General features: G+C 70.4%; 2 protein-coding genes across 12 annotated transcripts in view; one reads left to right on the forward strand and one right to left on the reverse strand.

Moving 5' to 3' along the window:
- The window catches only part of SBF1 (SET binding factor 1), an 87118-nt gene extending 84655 nt beyond the window's left edge, over positions 1-2463 (reverse strand). For 7 of the 11 annotated variants that reach the window (XM_071803583.1, XM_071803586.1, XM_071803580.1 and 4 more), the window contains exon 1: positions 2309-2463. In XM_071803583.1, the coding sequence (XP_071659684.1) occupies positions 2309-2363 (55 nt within the window). In that variant the 5' untranslated portion in view covers positions 2364-2463. The remainder of the gene's footprint in view (positions 1-2308) is intronic. The other 4 variants (XM_065839256.2, XM_071803587.1, XM_065839230.2 and 1 more) reach the window with 1 other exon arrangement.
- Positions 2464-10956: 8493 nt separating this feature from the next.
- On the forward strand, positions 10957-17094 carry ADM2 (adrenomedullin 2). The gene is made up of 3 exons (XM_065856061.2): positions 10957-11145; positions 11295-11411; positions 14613-17094. The coding sequence occupies exons 2-3, from the start codon at positions 11314-11316 to the stop codon at positions 15223-15225; spliced, it is 711 nt and encodes a 236-aa protein (XP_065712133.1). The 5' UTR covers positions 10957-11145; positions 11295-11313; the 3' UTR covers positions 15226-17094.
- The last annotated feature ends 68 nt before the right edge of the window (positions 17095-17162 follow it).

The following is a 17162-nucleotide window of genomic DNA, read 5'->3' on the forward strand; positions in this document are numbered from 1 at the left end:
AGTCAAATGCAATTAATTACTTGCGAGCTCTTTCCTTTCTAATGTCCCACAGCAATTGACCACCTCAGAACACTGTCCATCTCCTCCAAACGAGTCTCAGACAACACCGGGAAGTTGTGCGGCATTTACTGTTCCCTTCTGAAAGTCAGGTTTCCGAGTCTCAAGACGAGGAATGTGAGACTAAAGCACTCACCTGCGCCGTAAGCCCCCCCAGTCACCCACCACTACAAACCACCCCCGGACTGATGCCGCAAACATCAGCTGCAGCCCCACGAGGGAGGCCGAGGAGAGCAAGGCGATGCAGAAAGAGATGCTCAGAGGCCCTGGAGAGGCACTCAGAAGAGAGGCACAGACAACACAACTAAAAGCATCACCAAGGTGCTCCCGAGAGGCCACTACACCTGCTGCAGGGCCAGCAGCCCAGGGCAGCTCCCGCAGGCGGCTCCCGTTCCATGCTACGCTGGGACACCAGGGACAGACACCTACAATAATGGCAATAAACCACCCCACCTTCCCCCGCCTTCGCAGGGGAGCCCCGGTCTGCTGAGGAGCCAGAGAGACTGCGGAGCAGCAGAGGGATCTGCACCGAGCAGCACAACCGCTCGCATCCCAGTGACCCTGAAGCCGCTTCGAACGTTAATGGAGCTCTGCGGCTCAGCAGCCGCTCCGAGCATTAACGGAGCTCTGGGGCTCCGTGGCCGCTCCGAGCATTAACAGAGCTCTGGGGCCCAGCAGCCACTCTGAGCATTAACGGAGTTCTGCGGCTCAGCAGCCGCTGTGAACGTTAACGGAGCTCTGGGGCCTGGCGGCCGTTCCGAGCGTTAACGGAGCTCTGGGGCTTAGCAGCTGTTTCGAGCATTTACGGAGCTCTGGGGCTCGGTGGCCCCTGTGAACGTTAATGGAGCTCTGGGGCTCAGCGGCCGCTCCGAGCGTTAACGGAGCTCCAGGGCCCGGTGGCCACTCCGAGCATTAACGGACCTCTGGGGCTCAGCAGCCGTTGTGAACGTTAACAGAGCTCTGGGGCCTGGTGGCCGTTCCGAGCGTTAACGGCGCTCTGGGGCCCAGCGGCCGCTCTGAGTGTTAACGGAGCTCTGGGGCTCAGTGGCCGCTGTGAAAGCTAACGGACCTTTGGGGCTCAGCAGCTGCTCCGAGCATTAACGGAGCTCTGGGGCTCAGCAGCCACTCCGAGCGTTAACGGAGCTCTGGGGCTCAGCAGCCGCTCCGAGCGTTAACGGAGCTCTGGGGCCCGGCAGCCGCTCTGAGTGTTAACAGAACTCTCTCTCAGCCTCAGCACCTTCCCATCACAAGCAGCCCCGTGGCTCCGCAGGCGCTGCGTGGAAAGGGATTCCCCTCCTCGGTTCCCAGCGCAGTTACACAATTCCAGCCAACAGCTGCTTCCGTGAATGTGCGATTTGGGAACAGATGCTCTTGGTGTGCACTCTGCAAGAAAGTCCTTACTTTAGGTGAACTTAATGTCATTTATAATGCCGACAAAGCTCGTTTTGACCACAACCAGTGGAGCGCAAGGGGGTAGAAGAAAACACCGCAGAAAGAGCCCCCAGACAAACCGAACCCCATGACCAGGACAAGCAACCCCAGCAGGTGAAGACAGCAGCAGACGTGGGTGAGGACAGAGGGACAGGCTCTCTGGACAGACACACGGACACAGTACACCCCGTCCCGGGGGGAGCCGGGTGCAGGGCAGCCCGGAGAGCAGAACCCCCGGCCCGGCGGTGTCGGCTCCACGGTGGCTGAGGGGGCCGGGGCGGGGGGAGCAGCCGCTAAAACGCCAGAAACGGTAATTTGGCAGAACCGCACACGGACGCTTCTGGCTGCCGCTGACCGGGCACACGCCCGTGAGCCCCGGGCCGGGGCAGCGGGAGCTGCGCACACCCAGCGCCGGGGCTTCTGTCCCGGCCCGGCTGCGAGGGGCTGCCCGGGGGGTCACCGGCCCGAGGGCAGCGACCGGCCCGAGGGCAGCGGCCTGCCCGGGGCTGCCCGGGTCCCGAGCCGCCTCACGGGGCACGCAGGGAGCCCCGGCCGGCTGAAGGGGCTCCCACGGCCGCCGTTGGGCCGCAGCCCCCGGCACCGGCCGCGGTCCCGCCCGCCGGCCCAGCCGGGCGCCCGCCACGTCGTGCGGGCGCGGCCCGAACCCCAGCCCGGCCCCGCACCCGACCCGACCCCGCACCCCGGCCCGGCCCCGCGTGGGCCCGTCCGTCCCCCTGCCCCGCGGCCCCACGCACGGCGCCGCCCGCGCCCCTCCCCCGCGGCGGGTGACAGCGGCCGCGCCCCCCGCGCCGCCACTCACCGCGCTTGCCGGGGTCGTAGCCCACCAGGACGAAGTAGTCGGCCAGGCGGGCCATGGCGGGGCGGCCCCGCTGCGCCGCGTTCACAGCCCCGCCGCGCCGCCCGCCCGCCCGCGCCGACCGCGCACCGCCGCCATCTTGGCCCCGAGCGCGGCCGGCCCGGCCCGCCCGCACTGCGCCTGCGCAGCCGCCGCCGCGGGGGGCGGGACCCCGCTCCCCATTGGGTCACCGGGAGGGGCGGGGCGGGGCGAGAGGGGGCGGGGCTGCGGAACGGGGATCCCCGGGCGGGGCGGGTGTGCGGGGACTCGGGTGGGCGCGGACACGGGTGTGCGGGATCCCCGGGTGGGCACGGACACGGGTCTGCGGGATCCCCGGGTGTTCGGGAACTCGGGTGGGCACGGACATGGGTGGGCACGGACACGGGTGTGCGGGGATCCCCGGGTGGGCACGGACACGGGCGGGCACGGACACGGGTGTGCTGGACCCGGGGGTGGGCACGGACACGGGTGTGCGGGATCCCCGAGACACACCAACCCCTGGGTGCCCACGGACACGCGTGTGTGGGATCCCCGGGACACCCCGACCCCAGGTCGGCACGCACACGGGTGTGCAGGGACCCCGGGTGTGCACGAACACGGGTGTGCGGGGATCCCCAGTGTGCACGAATCCCCCCCGGGTGTGCATTAACACGCGTGTGCAGGGACCTCCCCGGCGTGTGCAGACGCCCCAGCTGCGCTCTGACGCGCATGTGCAGGGTCCCCCCCGGTGTGCACAGACCCCTCGGGTGGACAAGGGCACAGGTGTGCAGGGACCTCCGGTGGGCACTGACCCCTCGGGTGGGCACTGACACGCGTGTGCGGGGTCCCCGGTGTGCACGCCCCCCGCCGTGTGCGCAGTTCCCCTGGGGCACATGTGTCCCCCCCGGTGTGCACAGCCCCGGTGCACACACAGCCCTCGGGTGTACAAGCCCCCCCCGGCTCACACGCACCCCATGCTTGGCACAGCCCCCTCCGCTGTGCACAGCCCCACGGGGAGAGCAGCCCCCAGCGTACCTGGGTGCACATGGCCCCCCCAGGTGTGCACGGCCCCCCCCCACGCATGGCCCCCACTGGCGTGCACCCCCCAGCAGGACGGGATCCTGGGGTGCAGTGACCCTGTCCCTCACAGCCGCCCGTGGGGCCGGGACACACGCAGGGGTCCGTGCAGCCCCCCGTCCCCGCAGGGTTTGAGGCTCCATCACGATGCAGTGCCGGGTCCACACCGGCCAGGATCGGGCCCTCAGGGGCCAGTGTCAGCCCCACAGCCATGCGGGCAGCATGTGGCCAGCAGCTGGGCCACGGTGCTGGTCCCTCCAAGGTTCTCAGTCCGTCGTGGGCATCCCTGGCCCCAGCAGATCCCACAGGCACCAGGGCCCATGTCCTTTTGCAGCTGCCCCAGCATGCGGCCACCTGTGGGGACAGGGACAGGGGACACAGCATGCCAGAGGTACCAGCGTGCCCTGGCACGGCCCCATGGTGCCACCGGCCCCACAGCTAAAGCACTTGCCAAAGCAGCAGCCCCTACCTGCAAGTGACCGTCCCGTCCCGTCCCGTGGCAGCAGCCACCACCGCGCCCTGGGGTGCTGGGGTGTGTGGCCGGGGGACCCGGGGCAGGACCCGCCGCACGGCTGCCCGTGGCCGTGACCGTCCCGTGGTGAGCGGGGTCAGCAGGCACATGCCCCGGCACGGCCGCTGCCGGAGCGGGGGATGATTCATCCAGGAAAATCCCCATTCCCACTCCCACACTGGAGCAGGACGTGGGGTGCGTGTGGGATGGGGGGGCAGCTCGGCACCGCGCGGCCTTGGCCCCTGAGCCGGGCACACGCTGCCCATGGGCAGGAGCACGTCAGCCCTGCCTGCAGGCAGCCGCCAGCCCCAGAGCCAGCTGCGCCAAACCTGGCGGGTGGCAGCAGCCGCGGGAGCTCCCCAGCCCCCGGGGGTCCCCCAGCCCCCCGGCTGGACAGCAGCAGCAGCGGCAGGACACGGGGAGCACCCGAGGGCAGAGGGGACGGAAGCAGCACAGGGCAGGGGGGAGCAGGGAGGTGGGAAACCGCCCCGCTGCTCCCTTTGGGCAGGGGGTGCCAGGACTGGGCCAGAACCTGCAGAACCCTGCGGGCAGGGGGTGCTGGGGCTGGGTGGGCTGGGCAGATTTTGGCAAGTGGTCTCTCCCCACCTCCCCGGTACCCCTGGGGTTCCCCTGGGCTGGGAGGGGTGCGCGGGGTGGAAAGCACAACCGGCCCCAGCAGCCCCCATGCAGTGGGGTCCCCTCCACACCCCCAGTCCCCGGATGGCACGAGCATGATGCAACCCTGCCCGGCCCTTGCACCTCCCGCACCCCGGCGCCACTGGCCACCGCGTGCCGGGGCACGCGCCGCTCCGTGCCACAGGCCAGGCCCCCACCTGCCTGCCCTGCTCGCCGCGGGGGGGTCCTGCCAGAGCCCCACTGCCAGGACAGGCATTCCCAGTGTCCCCACCACTCCCCCCAGCATTCACACTGTGCTGTGACAACTGATGCTGGTCGCACCATGGGGGGCAGTGGATGGTGACACCCACCCTAAGGGCAAATCAAGATGAACACTGGTTTATAATGGGGGTTTCTGTGATTTCCTCCCCTTCCCCATGAATTCCTTGTCAGCTTTGCTGTTCGGTGGCACCAGTTTGCCATTGCTCCCTGGCACCACACTGCACCGCAGGACATGGGGGCAGAGAGAGCTGGGCACCCCAGGGCTGTGAGCCCCAAGTCCAAGGTTCTGGGGCACCCCCAGGTGCCAGCCTGGCATGGGGTGCTGCCTGCCCCGAGTTGTGCCATGATGGGAAAGGTTCCCCACACTGGGCCAGCGCCTGCTCCTGCTGCCACATGGACCCCATCCCGGGTCAGGGACACGGTCCCACAGCATGAGGACATGGGATATCACAATAGCGGGGCAGTGGGTGCCCCATGGCATCAAAATCACAGGTGTCCCCGTGCCACCCAGCTCAGTCCACCCGTGCCGTGGGTCGTGCTGGTGTTGCTCAGCCCTTGGCCTCTTTCAAGGATTTGTGCTGGATCTCCCAGCCCCAGGGCTCCAACACCACCATGCTCATGGTGGCCTCCCAGTGACCCACAGGGTCGGCTGTGGGTCTGGCACCAGGGTGACCATCCCCTATCCCTGTGTCCCTATGTCCCCACACAAGGCAAGGTGTCGCCATGGGCAAATCCTCCTGCTCCAGCAAGGTGCCCACTCTACCGGGGCTGTGGGCCGGTGGGCACCTGGTGCTGGAGCCATGGCTGGGTCCCAGCCCAGACCCGGCTCAGGCGCAGTGAGGTCACCCCTGCAGCAGCCGCCACAGAAGGAGGGGACACAGGTCAGACCAGACCTGACAGGGATGAGGCTCCGGGTGCAATCCTGTGGGACAGTGACATGGGGTCAGGGGATGTGCCAAGGTGGCTGTGTCGCCGCTGGCAGCGTGGCAGCCTGGGGACTGTCCTGGAGACAGGCAGCAGGAAGCTCCCTGCAGAGGGTGACAGCAGGGACATGGGGCCAGAGCGGTGCCAGAGGGTGGGGACGGGGAAACCAGACTGAGCTACCGTGGCAGCGCCAGAGGGTGAGATGTGTGTGGGGTGCATCTTGTCTTGCGGCAGGGTGAAGGGGCTGTCTGAGGTGCCCCCAGTGACAGCCACAGCCGCAGGTCCCTGCCTGCCATGTCCCCAGAGATGGCCACAGCCCCCGGTCCCTGCCTGCAGTGTCCGCAGGGACAGCCACAGCCCCAGGTCCCCAGGACAGGGCCAGCCACAGCCCCACAGCTCCCCACCCTGACACCCCAAGCCACCCGCGTTGGGTTGGATCCTGCGGTGGGGCACAGTCAGCTGCGGGACCACCGTGGTGTGGGTGATGCCAGGCTCATGCCCCGCACCGTGCTGTGAGTCCCCAGCCCCGCCGCACCCATGAGTGCCACATTGCCATGGGCTCCCTGTGGCCCCATGGCCACTGCGGCTGGAGGGAGTCCCAGTCCCACCTGGAGTGTGGGTGACAGGGTTTGTGCTGGGGTCCCCATCCCTGTGGTGGAGGGCAGGGGGTCCCAGGCCGCACACCTACCTGGGGATCTGGGTCCCAGAGCTGCCCCCCACAGCCCCCCATGGGGAACCACATAAACGGGAGCAGGGCTGGGAGCAGATGGATCTGTCCACAGCCCCCGGCAACCTGTTGCCCACAGCCTTGGCCAGAGCCTGCGCCCACATCCCCGAGCCCACGTGCAGTGGGACCCCCAGCACACGGGCGAGTGTCCCACCACTCCCTGCCCCGCATCCCATGGCCGGCTCTCGTCCCACCAGCAGTGCTTTGTGCCCCTCTCCCCGCTGTCCCCAGGGCTGGTCCCTTCTGTGGGGACACGGGGAATGCTTGGGACTCTGAGGATGCTGGGGATACTGGCGATATTGAGGATGCTGGGGACGCTGGTTATGGTGGGGATGCTGAGGACCCTAGGGATGTTCTGCCGCCGTTTTCCTGCCACAGAGCTGATCCGGGGCCCGCACCGTGAGCGAGCAGCGTCCCCCCAGCACCCAGCACCCCCCGTAGACCCCAGCAGGGATCCAGCCTGACAGTCTCGTCCACCCCCAGCACCCTGCGCTCCTCCGGCCGCCCCCCACGAACCCCCGCACCCCCTTCCCACCCCGCGCCCCGGCGGTGGGGCAGGGAGGCTCTGGCACTAGCGGGGGGGGTCTGCCCTGTACCCCCTTGTCAGCTACCAGCTCACAAACCCTTCGTTTGGGTTTAACCCCCGCGGGAAGCGCGGGGCGGTGGCGGGTAAGGATGTCCCTGTGCCCCGGCCCTGCCGTTCCCAGCCCCGAGCGGCTTGGACAGCCGGGCCGGGGGAGCTGGGGCTGTTGCCCGGGGTGGGACACGGGTGACAGGGCACCCGCTGTGCCCCCAGGCAGCGGGAGAGCAGCCCCGCGTGTCCGTGTCCGTGGAGCGTTCTGGGAACGCTGTTGGGACACAGCAGCCGCGGGTACCTCGGGGCCGGGCACCCCCCGCGTCCTCGGGGGCCTCAGCATCTCCCCCAGCCCCATTGCGGGGGGACTGATGGGCCGGGGGTCCCGGCCATGCTCGGCCCCGCAGTCCCCGGAGTGCGGTTGCAGGCAGGGGCGGGCAGGGCGCAGGCAGCGGAGCAGGTGGGACAGTGGGAACGGAGCCGGGAGCGGAGCTGAGATGCTGCGGATGGTGACACGAGCTTTCGGGGTGCTCGGAGGCGTTTGGCTCCGTGGGTGGGCAGAGCCCTCACCCCGGGGCATCTCTGTCTGCACCGGGCGATGCGGCCGGGTTTCGGGGACGCGTTCGCCGGTCCCCTCCCCGGCAGAGCCGCTGGCGGGTGGCCATGGGGCTCCTGGGGACAACTCCCCAGATTCCCTGCTCGGCGGGGGATTCCCCAGCGGCGCCCCCAGCGCATCCCCCGCGCCCGCACAGCTCCGCCCCGCTGCCTCCCGTGGGGGCTCAGCCACGATGTGATGGGGGGTTCGCCATGGTGGGGGGCTCTACCGTGGGGAGGGGGAGGCTACGACGTGGGGGAAGCGCAACATCCAGGTGGGGACCAGGAGAAGCCCCGGGTGAATCGGCGCCCGGGCGGCGTGGCCGGGGCAGGTGCTGCCCCTTCCCGCACCCATCGCTCCTGGCCCGGCAGGTGCGGGTAAAGCGTTCACCCTCCTGCTCCCCCGCATCACGCGTGGCCGTGGCCCGGGAACGGGCTCTGCGGTTCAGACCTCCTACCCCGGACAGTCCCCATCGCTCCACGCTCTGCTAACCCCCAAGCAATGCTGCTGCCCTGGAGAACTGGGGGTGCCCACGGGACACGGCCGTGAGGGCCCCAGGGGGACTTGGGGATGGGGTACCGGCCCCTCAGCGTGCAGCCCCTGCCCGGGGACCGCTGGGCAGGGACCTCGCTCTGCCTCTCCCCTCATTCCTCCCGAGGGTGCCCTTGGGCCGTGCCGGGGGCGCAGCGCACCCCGCTCCTTTTCCTTTTCCCGGTCCCGCTTTTTGGCGAGCGGGAGAGCGGAGCGGGGCTGCGGCCGCTGCTCTCGGCCCCCCACCCTCCCCCGGGGCCTCAGCCAGGAGGCAATTAAGCTAATTGAAACTTAGCAATTGATTCCCACGGCTGGAAGCCAGACTGCCCCTGAGGAGCAGAGGGAGAGGGCGAGCGCTGCCTGTCCCCAGAATTGCCGGGGTGGTGGCAGCTCCCGGTGCGGGTCGGCGGTGGCGCGGCCCCGGGCGCGGGGCTAGCCCGGACGCCGGTTGCCGCCGCGGCGGTGGGCGCTGCCGGGATGGCTGCGGGCGGTGGAGCAGGACCCGGGGGCTTTCCCGGCGCCCAGGAGCGGTGATTCCCGAGCAGGGCAGGGATCCCGGTTCTGCCCTTGCTGCAGGACCGCGGGGGCTCAGCCTGGGGCGGGGGCTGGTGGAGAGACCTTCTGCTGCTGCTTCTCTGCGTCAGCGCCTGGAACTGCAGAACCGAGACGGCCGGGGGTCCCAGTTGAGCCTCGGCCTCCCGCTCCTGTCCTCCCTGTGTGGGAAGGGGTGATGGGACCCCGAGGGCTGCTCCCCCCTCAGAACCTGCGTTAAGCAAACGCTGATTATGCAGAGCCCCCTCCTGCCACACAGGCTTGTGTCGGTGCTGCTGACTCCGGTGGCCCTGGTTTGTCCCCGGGGTGGCAGTGGCTGGCACTGCCCTGGATGGGGACCCACACAGGGTCCCGGGCAGGCCTGGGGGTGAGCCCCAGCCCGGACCCCTGGCACGGCACAGCACGGCCATGGCTGAGTGCCGGCACCGTGACGGAGCCGTGCCAGGACTCAGCCCCGGAGGCCGCAGGGTGACATCCCACCGGGGAGCGGCGCGTGGGGGTGCCACGGTGGCCATGAGCTCTGGGCAGGGGCTCGGTGCGTTGTTCTCCACGGCAACATGTGCCGTGCCAAGGCCATGCCGAGTGCTCAGCCCCATGCGGCACTGCCCGCGGCTCTGCCGTGTTGTTTTCGTGCCGGGTTTCTCCCTTACTGGGATAATCCAGCAACAAACAAGCGGAAGAGCCCGACACGCCGCAGAAATTCCCCCCGGGACATGCGTGGGGAAGCGGGGGCCACAGTGCTGGGGAAAGGCTGTGCCGCTTCGGGCCAGGGCTGGACCCGCAGCCCTGCTCAGGGGGGTGTCCCTGTCCCCCCCCACCCCGTCCCAGTCACCCCACGATCAGGTGCTGCCGCAAATCCCCCTGCACGAGAACCGGGTGTTTGAAGCCTTTGTGTCCTGATAATGCGGAAGAATCCCAGCGATTTGGAGCATGCGGAGGCCCCCGGCCCCTCGGCCTGGGGAGGCTGCAGTGGGGGGAGCAGCAGGGGAGGAGGTGCGGGCACCCCCGCCCTCGTGCCCGGACCCCGTCCCGAACGTGCTGGGGTGCTGGGGGCTCCTCGCCCTGTCCCAGCAGCATGGGCACCGGGGACACCCAGACCCCATCCCAGAGCAAGAGGCGGGAACCCAGAGAGGGGGACTAGTGGGGACCCCTCCCCTGCTGAGCTCTGGCTGCCCGGCTCGGGGAGCAGCGCCCCAGGAGCCCCCAGCAGTGGCTCCGCACAGCCCCGGCTCCGGCGAGCTGCTTCCTCGCAGGGGAACGCCGGGACTGGTCTGAGCTCTGCGGATCGCATTCCTTAATTGTTTTAAAAGGCCCCATGTGATATTTAAAAACATTAACCTGACTTAGCCCCGGGAGAAGGTGCGTGCAGACACACGTCCCGGCGAGCAGCTCCAGCCCCGCTGGGGGCTGTCAGGGTGCTGCCCCCCAGGGGACAGGGCTCCCAGGCATCATGGGGCAGAGGAGGGGCTGGCTGAACTGGAGATACTGGGCTGCACTGGGTTTCCCGCAGCCCGGGGAAGGGAGGCAGGATGCGGCCCTGGCCCTCCAGCCTGGATTTGCCACTCAAGCATGAGGAGCAGCGAGTGGAGCTGGGGGGATCTGTCCCCCCCCGAGCTCCCCAGTATGGCAGTGGGAGGCAGAGTGTGGGATGAGGAGTGTCGGGGAGCCCCTGGGGATGGGCTCTGCGCCCCGGAGCTGGGCAGGAGGCACCCAGCGGGGCTCGGCAGGGCTGAGTGCAACACGACGTGGCACAGGACGGCTCATGGGGCCTGGCAGGGGCCGGCGCTGCGTACCGTGGGCCCGCTGCCATGGCTGGCCACAGGCACCGGGGCGCAGGTGCTGAGGAGGGGGCTGGCGGGGGGCCTGGGGGTGCCCCACCCCGCACCAACCCCGGCTCGGATTCCCTGGATGGCTCCCCAAGCTCCATCTTGTTCCCTCCAGAGGGTTCCCCAAGCCCATCCCATCCCAGCCCCCTGGACAGCTCTCCCAATCACTCCCCAGTCCCATCCCAGTACACCCGGACCCCTCCCCAGTCCCATCCCGGTACACCCGGACCCCTCCCCAGTCCCATCGCGGTATCCCTGGAATCCGCCCCAGTCCCATCCTGGTACCCCCGGGCCCCTCCCCAATCCCATCCTGGTACCCCCGGACCCCTCCCCAGTCCCATCCTGGTACACCCGGACCCCTCCCCAGTTCCATCCCGGCCCCGCTCCGCAGCGCTGGGGGAGCGGCGGGGCCGGGAAGCGGGCCCCGGGGAGTGTGCGGGGTCCGGAGGGGTGTGCGGGGCCGATGCGGGGCTGCCCCCACCCGTGGCTCCTCCCGCGCCGCTCGGCTCCTCCTCGCCCGTCGCGCCGGGCCCGGCGATATTTAACCTGGGCCGGGGCGGGGAGCGGCAGCGCCGAGCGGGCACCGAGCGGAGTCGGAGCCAGCGCAGGTACAGCCGGGACCCCCGGGGACCCCGCACCGCCCCCCCGGGGCTGCGGGACGGGCGGGGGGCAGCGGGGGCACCGGGCGTGCTGGAGCCGAGCCCAGCCCCGAGCCCAGCCCCGAGCCCAGCCCCGAGCCCGACTCTTCTCCCCGCAGCCGCTGTCCCGGCCCCGCCATGAGAGCCCCGGCGCTGGGTTGCATCAGCTTGGTGCTGTGTCTGCTGGAGCTGCCCGCCTGCCTGCCCCTGCCCGACGGCCGCGCGCCCAAGCGCAGGTGAGCCCGCACCCTGACCCCCCCGGGACCCCACACCCCTGTGTGGGGCGGCTCCGAGACCCCCTGCCCGCACCCGTGTATGGGGTAGATCCAAGACCCCCTGCTCACATCTGTGTATGGGGCAGATCTGAGACCCCTTGCCCGCACCCGTGTATGGGGCAGATCTGAGACCCCCTGCCCACATTTGTGTATGGGGCAGATCTGAGACCCCTTGCCCACACCCGTGTATGGGGTGGCTCTGTGCCCCCCTGCCTGCTCCCCAGTGCCAGGCAGCTCCGTGCCCCTGCCCAGGACACAACCCTGGACCCTCTGATGGGGCCCGGCTGCTCCGAGCCCCCCTGAGCCCAGCCCCTGTTCCCAAAGGGCTCCGTGCCCCCTGCCCGGCCCTGCCCGAGGGCTGACTCCTGCCCCAGGCTCTGCTGGACAGCCCCGTGTCCGTCTGTCCCACTGCTGCACAGCCCTGGCTGCTCTCCCTTGGTCCCACGGGGTTCAGGCAGGGCCCAGCCTGGCAGCGTGTCTGTGTGTCCTGCTGTCCCCACGACTGGAGGGGACACGGCCCCTCACTGAAGCCCCTTGCACTAGTCGCAGGTTCTGGGCAGGTTCCCTGGGGTGACAATGCTCCAGGGAATGGGGACAGGTGGGTGCTCCAGGAGCTGTGGGGAGGGTGTGGGGTCCCCTGAGCACCCTCTTCCACCCGGACCCCCACCCTGTCCCTGCAGCACTTGTGGGGACCCAGGGGGACAAGGTGTTGGGAACAGGGTGAAGGGTCCCTGACACCCTGCATCCCGCTGGGGATGGGGGAGCAGTGCTGGGCGGGGGCAGGATGCGGCCAGGGCGGTGGGCGTGCAGCGTGCCAGGGTGGTGGGGCTGGTCTGCGGGTTTGGGAGCGGGCAGGGGCCGGATCTGTGTGTGCACTGCGTGGGCAGGGTGTGCGGGTGTGCAAGGGTGGCTGAGCTCTCGGTTCACATCATGATGGAGAGGGCGTGTGTGCCGGAACCCCCGGTGTGCGTGTGCCAGGGTGTCTGTGCAGGGCGAGGGGCTGTGGGGGTATGGGGGGCCAGGGTCCCCCGGGTCTCCTGCCTGGGCCTCATGTGGCGAGAGGCACCTTGGGTTGGGGCCGAACGTCCCGTGGATCGGTGTGTTTGCACGGGTGTGCGTGCGGGTGTGCGCGCGTGCGGGTGTGCACGCACGGGCTCTGCGGGTGTGTGCGAGTGTGCGTGCGGGTGTGCGTGTTGCTGCTTGCGGAGCGGGTTTGGGCTGTGCCAGCGCTGGGGGAAGCCCGTGTCTGGCTCCGGAGGGATCTGCAGCGGCTCCTGCCCGGCGCTGTGCGCAGCGGCTCCCAGGGGCGCAGGAGGGGGCCGCGCCTGGGCCGTGCGTGGGACCACGTCCCGCTGCAGGGATGGACAGAGGGACTGGGGCACCCAACACCGGGCACGGGCTGTGCGGCTCCTGCCGTGTCCGCGGGACGGCACGGCCACGGCGTGTCTGCCATAGGCTGGGGCATGGGGGTCCCTGGGATCGGGCCCTGAGACATGGGAGTCCCGGGGGGGAGTTCTGTGCTGCTTTGAGGGGCTCTTGGGCTGGACCCCCTGGACAGGTGCCCAGGGCCCAGGCGCGGGTGCCCGTAGCCAAGGAGCGTGGGTGCCGGCTCCGTGCCAGCGCAACGGCCGTGGGAACGGGGTGGGCAGCAGTGCGGGGGGGCAGAGCTGTGTGGGAACCACTGGGGGGGCTGCGGGGAGGTGCTGGTGCCAGTGCAGCCAGCAGCAGCGCCAGGGTCGGTGGGTGCCCTGTGGCGGGTCTGGCGATGCTCCCGAAGCCCCGGAGCGGCAGCGATCCCATGGGACCCCACGCGCAGCCGGATGTGCCGGGAGCTCGGCCGGCGCGGGCGCACGCGGTGCCGGGGCAGCCGGGGCCAAGCCGGGGCAGGAGCCAAGCGCGGGAGGGAGGGGAACTCCAGACCGGCAGCCGAACCGCGGGATGCGCACGGGGCCGTTTGGCTGGGGGGGCTCGCAGGGCTGGAGCACCGGAGTTGGCACCGAGCCGGCTGGGAAAGTCCCGTGTGCCACGGCTGCCGGTGTTTCCGGGCACCGGGCGCCTCCTGTAAACACGTCCTGGGACGGGAAGGGGCAGCAGGCGCTCGCCGGCCCCCCCGGTGCTTCCCGTCTCTGCAGGGCCAGAGGAATTTGGCCTCTGTCCCCGCTCCCGCGGCTGGTGGCCAAGTGGCGTCTGGCCTCCACCCAGCTGTGTCGTGCCAGGACGAGCCCTCCGGCACACCCGGTGGTGGCAATGGGGGGCAGGGGGTCGGTGGAGTGCGAGTCGGGGCTGCGTGTGCAACCCGGGGCACGCGGGTGCTGGCGTGGGTGCTGCCGTACGTGCCCGTGCGCAGGCAGGGCGGGGGCGGGCAGCAGAAGGGTCGTGGGCAGCGCTACCTGGGCCACGTGCCACCCCAAAGCCACATGCCACCCCAAAGCCACACGCCACCCCAAAGCCACGTGCCACTTCCGCCGCCACCGGGCACTGCCGATTCCTGCCGGGCAGTGACCCAGGGTGGCTGTGGATGACACCGCGCGGGTCCCCTGCCAGTGCAGGGTCACCGGTTCCTCTGCGGGGTGAGGCCAACCTGGGCTGTACTGGAGCCGGCAGCACTGTGGTGTCCCCGTTTGTGCGCCCCGGGGAGGGGGCAGCAGGGTCATCCCCCTGGGAGCTTGGGGACCCCAGGTACCCCCATGGCCCTGGCAGTGCCTGTGGTTGTGGGGGGTGAGCAGCAACGGTCACACGGTGCCATGAGAGGCCATGGGGAGCCCATGGGAGGACCGGGGGTGTCCCACCCTGCTGGTGGGGCTGTGGCCGCAGCCCTGCCCGTGTCAGGCAGCTCCCGCTGGCCCTGCCACCGCGGCATGACGCCGGGGCATGGAGTACGTGTGCGGCTGCAGGTAGCCGCTGCCCGTCCTTGGCTGCCACCTCCTCTTCCCAGCTTGGCAGGTCCTGGGCAGAGCGGCCGGGGGGGCCGGCGAGGTGCCCCAGCCTGTGGCCGGGCTGGGGGGCTGCCTGCCTGGCCCACCACGGCACCCCCGACACAGCACGGCCACCTGCCCTGTACCCTCTGTCCCGGTGTGGCGCGGCCGCCCTGCCCGCGGTGCCACGGCTCTGCCCACACCCGGCGCCGGCGCTCCCCCTGACCGCGCTGCCGCTCTCTTGCAGGGAGCCCCCGGACCGGAGACCCTCGCCGGCCTCGCTCCTCGGGGAGCAGCCAGGACCGCAGCCCCCCGCCCCGCCTCAGCCCGCCGGCCCGCGGCACAAACCGCTGCTCCCTTCACGCAGACCCTCGGGCCCTCGGCACAAACTGCTGCTCCCGAAGCTCAGCCCGAAGCTCAGCCCTCGGCACAGACCAAAGCTCAGCCCTCGGCACAGGCCCCCGCTCCCGCGGCACAGCCCGAAGCTCGGCCCACGCCATGAGCCCCCGTTTTCCCCCCGGCACGGTGCCCGCCTGGCCCCCCGGCACAGACTGCTCATCCCGCGGCACCACCCGAAACTCATCCCGCGGCACCACCCGAAACTCATCCCGCGGCACCACCCGAAGCTCCCGCCGCACCGGGAGCCCCCGTTCGGCCCCCGGCCCAGTGCCCCCGTGGCCCCCCAGCACCCGCGGGGCCGCCGGCACGTGCTGGGGCGGCCGCAGCTGCTGCGGGTGGGCTGCGTGCTGGGCACCTGCCAGGTGCAGAACCTGAGCCACCGCCTCTGGCAGCTCATGGGCCAGTCGGGGCGCCAGGACTCGTCCCCCATGAACCCCAACAGCCCCCACAGCTACGGGTGAGGGGGGGCGGCCGCACCGGACTGCCTGGCCCCGTGCCCCCTGCGGAACCCCCCACTAAAGCACTTCCAGACTCAGACGTGCCTGAGCTCCCTCTGCACTGTTCGGGGGGCGCAGGGACCCCACCAGGGACTTGGGGACCATGGGAGTGTCCCCGCGGAGGGGCCCCTGCGCTGTCACCAACCGGAGCCCCATGGAGCGGAGAGCACCATGGCCATGGGCCGGGGAGCCGGTGGCCCGTGGTGGCCGGCGGTGGCCCGTGGTGGCCCATCCGGCCGGGACTGGCGGTGGCGGGTCCAAGGGGCGGCGGGGGATCCTGCTGACCGCAGCAGCGCCGGCGCCTTGTGCAAGAGCCGGGTCCCGGCCACGCTCCCCTGACTCAGCAGCCCGGCAGCTGCCACGGCACGCACGGCCAGGGCTGGAGCGAGCCCGCTGCACCCCACAGCGCCCCACTGTGCCCCACAGCGCCCCACAGCACCCCTCTGCGCCCCCTCCCGTGCCCACCCAGCGCTGTTCCATGGGTGGGAGTCCTGCAAGGACAGGGTGGGAGGACCCCGCTCCAGCCCCCAGCCAGGTTGGGGGCACAGGGCAACCCCCCACACCTTCCCATTGGGGTCCCTTCCAAGGCTGGGGAGCCTTGCGGGGTCCCTGTCCTCCCCGGAGAGGGTGCTGTTCCCTTCCCCTGTCCCCCCGGGTACCACTCACAACCCTGCAGTGACACAGGGGCCGGGTGCTGGTGGGTGCCAGGGGATGGGAACCACCCCCAAGCGTGGGGGCAGAGGAAGGACCGGGTCCTGCACCCCGCTCCTGCTCCATCCCCTCCCTGTCTCTGTCCCCTCTCCTGTCCCTGTCCCCTCCAGGCCCCGCTCTCCTGGCACAGTGTGGGCAGGCTGGGGACAGCCCCTGTCCCCACTGGTGACAAGTTGTGCCCCCACAGGCTCAGGGGGAATGGAACAGGTACCTGTAGAGGGGGACAAGGGGACCCCAAGTATCCCTGTCACGCCATGATGTGACACCCCAGGAGTGCCACTGTCACCTGGCAGAGCTGTCACCCCTGTGGCCCGGCAGGACGGGGATATACAGCCCCTGGCACCGGCCTGTGGGGGTGCCCGGCCCCCTCTGCACCCTTGTGCCCTCACCCCTGCCCTCCAGAGATCCCCAGGAGCACCCCTGTCCCTCTCAGGAGCACCCCCATCCTCAGACCCCCCATCCCAGAGCCCCCCATCCCAGAGCCCCCATCCCCAGAGCCCCCATCCCCAGAGCCCCCCATCCCAGAGCCCCCATCCCCAGAGCCCCCATCCCCAGAGCCCCCCATCCCAGAGTCCCCATCTCCAAAGACCCCCATCCCCAGAGCCCCCCATCCCCAGAGTCCCCATCCCCAGAGCCCACATCCCCAGAGCCCCTAGGAGCACCCAGCCCGCAGCAGCCCTGGGTGAGGGTGGGGGGCACCCATGGGTGCTGCTCCTGGCCCGTCTCTCCTCCCTCCCGGGGGTCCTGCCCCTCGCTCGAGCCGGCTGACGGGGCAGGACGGGGACAGGACCATGACGAGGTGTCCCGTGGGTGTCACAGCAAGTTCCAGGGCCAGGGTCCCTCCTGGTGCAGGTAGGGACCACCCCTGGGACCCCCGGAGCCCTGGGCAGCCCCCAGACCTGGCACGGTGCTGCCGGGGGACATGGGGACACCAGCACAGCCCCTCTGGCCAAGGCCATCACCCCCCATCTCTTGGGTGGCTCCCAGGCTGCAGAGGGGCCGTGCTGAGCCCCGCGGGGCCCGAGCCGGATCCTGCGCCACAGCAGCACCGGTGCTGGGCACTGCACGTCCCTCTTCGGGGGACAATCTGGTTTTGTCAGAATAAAGCGTGCGAGGAGGGGACACGTCTGGTGCCGGGGCCACAGTAATGGGCATGGAATGGGGGTGAGGGGCTGCCCCGGGCAGGGCAC

This window comes from Patagioenas fasciata, chromosome 1 (assembly GCF_037038585.1).
Source record: "Patagioenas fasciata isolate bPatFas1 chromosome 1, bPatFas1.hap1, whole genome shotgun sequence".
In the NCBI taxonomy this organism is placed as follows: Eukaryota; Metazoa; Chordata; class Aves; order Columbiformes; family Columbidae; genus Patagioenas; species Patagioenas fasciata.